The sequence below is a fragment of the Lactuca sativa genome, chromosome 9 (assembly GCF_002870075.4).
Source record: "Lactuca sativa cultivar Salinas chromosome 9, Lsat_Salinas_v11, whole genome shotgun sequence".
In the NCBI taxonomy this organism is placed as follows: Eukaryota; Viridiplantae; Streptophyta; class Magnoliopsida; order Asterales; family Asteraceae; genus Lactuca; species Lactuca sativa.
This window is the reverse complement of record NC_056631.2, coordinates 103,193,592-103,197,645: the sequence shown is the minus strand read 5'-3', so window position 1 is coordinate 103,197,645 and position 4,054 is coordinate 103,193,592. Positions and strand designations below refer to the sequence as shown.

The window sequence follows — 4,054 nt, the reverse complement described above, 5'->3', positions numbered from 1 at the left end:
TCAACTCTCTGTTTGTTTTCCTTATTGAGAAGTAATTTTACTCCACCTTTTAAGTTTTGATGGATGTGCTAATGTAAGCTACCACAATCAGTAAAAACATAAGAAATATAAATCAGTATACCAACTATAAACATATAAATGTATAATAAGATGAAAACAGAGAGCATTGCATTATCAATACAAACCGTGTTGTTCTTATCATCTTCTCACTAATGTGTCAGATACTTCCTTTATATCCTATCATTATAAGAACCAAAACTAAGAGCATAAAAAAATAATTGCATAACAAAATCAAACTCATGTATCTCACCTTTGAAAACATATAACTTAAGAGGTGTTAAACACAAAGCTTCCAAGATAATGAAGGGTATTTATGCCAATCTCTGAGCAGCCTCCTTAGCAAGAACCCTCTCTTTTGCTTTGGTTTTAGCCTATGATTTTGACCCCATTATCCCACCACCCTCAGCTTTTTTTCCCTTCATATCTCTTTTTCTTCTAATATCCAGACAAAACTTAATAAAAAAAAAAAGAAGGAAATAGACAAGTATTTAAATTTTAAGGGCACAAAAAGTTAAAATTAAACCTGCTGTTTGGTAACGTTTTTAATGCATTTGGCACAAAACCTCTATATAATCCAGCAACACCATCACAAGCAATAATACCTACACAAAATAATCCAATTATATAATAGGAAGCTCACAAGTCAAACACGCAAAAGTTGCTTCAACATAAGGGGCTATTCTAATGAGAGAAGGTACAAGTCCTTTGTAGAAAGATCGGATTCCTTCCTCTTTTAGCATCCTTACAACAACCTGAATAAAATTATGGTTTATTTATTTATTAAAAAAAAGTTATATGTTTTTATAAATAAATAAATCATTAATAAGTAGTGAAAATAAGTAACATAAGCTTTTTGTTTCAGAAAGATTATAAAGATTGTATATTTAAATGGTGGAAATGAAAAGCCTGCTCGATAAGATAAGTGATATGATTAAGACCATATGTGACAACTATCGGCTTCTTGGCTTCAACTGACTTTCCTTCAGATTCAGCTTGAGCCCTTTTCAGGAGTTGTTCCTTTTTTGCTGCTTTACCATCTTTAAAATTGTTTAAGTCAAATTCGCCCCTGTAGAAAAGAAGGTATAAAGAACATTAATAGTGTTGGATTTCCTCTTTGTAATTCTTCTCTACAGTATAACAAACAATATCTAACAAACTTAGTAAACATTAGACTTTAAATCCTTTATATGTAGACAAGTAAATATACCTGTCAATCATGCTTCCCGGCTGAACAAAGCTAGATGCATCAGTGTAACGCCCGCGTTTCCAGGCTAGGCATTATCATTGATGTAATAGTCTAGGTTAACCCTTGTAACTCTTTTTGAAGTATTAATGATGAAATATTTGAGTATTATGTGAATTATGTGTTTATTTTCTTAATTATTATAATTTAATGAATTAAGAATAAAATAAGCGTCAAAATTTAAGTGTGAGATAAGCCCGATATCTTTACATAAAGATGTAGTGGTCGAAAAAAGGATTCTGGAGATATAAAGAACGCCGAAATCCGAGTTATAACGAAGAAGTTATGACATGTTGAAGTTTCGCGACAAAACCGGCACGACGCTGAATGACGTAAAATGTGAATTTGAAATAAAGCGATATTTAGCCTTAGTGATCTAAACGAATGTTTTAGAGTTCGTTAAACTGAGAGCGTGCATAAAATATCGTCCAAATCTGACTTCGCATGAGGAAGTTATGATTTTTCCGAAGTTTCGACTTAGCAGTATGCAGCCCGAATACTCGTTTTGAGATCAACCGGTTTTTAGCCGAAACAATCTAAACGAGAATCGAAGATCTCGTAAATGGTAGTGCAACAGTAAAAAGACAGACGAAAACGGACGTCGGGTGAAGAAGTTATGAATTTATAACGGAGTTTTCCTATCCCGGCCTACTAAAAATAATATAATAAAAATGAAGTCAAATTTAGCCGACGGAGTCTAAATGAAAGTTGTAGAGCATAATCTCACCTACGTGTGGATATAAAGAACGTCGAAAACGGAGCTCGTATGCGAAAGTTATGAATGTTTGAAGATCGTGGCACGCATACCAAAGCTTATCCGAAGCGTACGCCCAGCGTACCGAGTACGCCCGTTTACGCCCAGCGTAATCGAGGTTTCAGCACCCTATAAATAGATGTCGAGGGCTGCCGATTTATTTTGTTCAAACTCTTCTTTCTCTCTCATTTTTGCATCGTTTTGCGTGCAAGAAATATCCCGAAGCCCCGGTATCATTCCCGAGCCCCGAAGCAAGCTCCGAAGCCCCGAGGATCCTAATAAGTGAGATTCCCGAGCTGAAGCCCTACCCGCAAGAAGCCGATTTTTGTGAAGATCCTCCAGATCTACCGAAGAATACTACTTTTACAAGCCGTAGTGTTGTCCGATCATCTTCTGATCAAGTGAGTGTATAGTCACTTTCATCTTACACATAGATATAAAGTATTTTATAAAATATGTGCTATGTGTGTGTGTGTGTGTGTATATATATATATATATTGTTGTTTATACGTGTGAGTGTGTGGTTACTTTCCTCTAACACATAAATATGAAGTATTTTCTTTGAAATACGTGTTATGTGTTTATACATTATTTGTTTATTTGAAATAAGTGTTGAATAAATGTTTTATACAAATTTTAAACTGTATATGTATTTTTATCTAGAAAAGTGTTGGGTAAAGCATGGGTAGATAGTTGATGAGTGTTAAAATGAAGAGAGGTCTCGATGTTGTTGTTTTTGATTCAGACATCTAGCGGAGTTTAGATGACGACCACATACTTTTCTAGACAGTCATGTGGAACGCTAGCAGGCTCACCACCTGTAGGCGTTATTGTTGGGAAACCCCTGAAGCATGTGTTGTCTGTTGGATTAGTGTCTAAGTCCATAACTATTTTGGTATGTACTTGACCCGATGGTGCATGGTCCTTTTGGGTTGCCTTCACCAAAGCAACTTGATAGGATGAATTATGAAGAGAAATGATTAAATATGATTTATTAATATATTATGAGAATAATATATTAAAGGAGAAATCATATTGTTTAATTAATATTAGTCAATAATTAATTGGTAATTAGTTTTGTGACTAAAAGAGATTAATTAAACTTAAGGGACTGGAATTGTAATTATAAGATAATTGCAATTTGGGCATGGATTGCCTTTTATTATAAGGTGGACGAATTCTATGGGGGAAGCCCATATGAAATCATCCAAGGCCTTAAGGAAAGGGCTCCATGGGTTGCTTAGGGCTTAAGCATCCAAATTAGGGTTTCCTTGTTAGATAACTCTAATAGCCTCACTATAAATAGACCCCTTAAGGACCAAAAACGGGGCTAAGACTCCTCTAGGGTTTGTAGACGTTTTTGGGCAGCCTCCATCCTCTCTCCTCTTCATCCTCTTGCTTATGGTGTTTGTGAACCATTAGAGGAGTGACAATTGTGACTCTAAGCTTTCTAAAGTCAATACAAGGAGATTTGGAATTGTTATTGCTACATAACAATCAAGGTAACATCTTAAACCTATTCTCATGTTAATATGATTACTTGAATGCTAGAATTAGGGTTTATAGTCTTGGATAACTTGCATGTACAATAGAGAAACCTAGATCCAAGCATTAGGGTTTGTATGAGCACATAGGATGTTCTTAGGACCAAAACCCATCAGTGGTATCAGAGCCTAGATTGGTTTCTATTGTGTTGATGCTTTGTATATTGAAAAAAATTCGATTTTTGTGTTTCTGGGGGCTGAACTCGCCGAGTTCATGCTGAGCTCGACGAGTCCATGCCTGACTCGACGAGTCGGTTGGTCAGTGAGAGGGAAAACCGGGATTTCTTGCTGTTTTTGCTTAAGGATAGTTGCCTTATCATATTAGATCAATATAAATCTGATTTTATGATATATTTGACTATATTCTTGATCTAATTGAAGATATTTATCTATTAATAAAATATTTGTTTCCTCATGTGATAATTGATTAATTATTTTGATTAAATTGGTAAA

At 34.9% G+C, this 4,054-nt stretch overlaps 1 protein-coding gene across 1 annotated transcript; it reads right to left on the bottom strand.

The window, feature by feature from the left end:
* Nucleotides 1-431: 431 nt before the first annotated feature.
* On the bottom strand, nucleotides 432-1,278 carry LOC111920682 (60S ribosomal protein L7a-2-like). The gene is made up of 5 exons (XM_023916253.1): nucleotides 1,268-1,278; nucleotides 967-1,126; nucleotides 710-812; nucleotides 584-662; nucleotides 432-495 (listed from the first exon to the last, which is right to left on the bottom strand). Exons 1-5 carry the CDS (start codon nucleotides 1,276-1,278, stop codon nucleotides 432-434), a joined length of 417 nt encoding a protein of 138 aa, XP_023772021.1.
* Nucleotides 1,279-4,054: the final 2,776 nt, after the last annotated feature.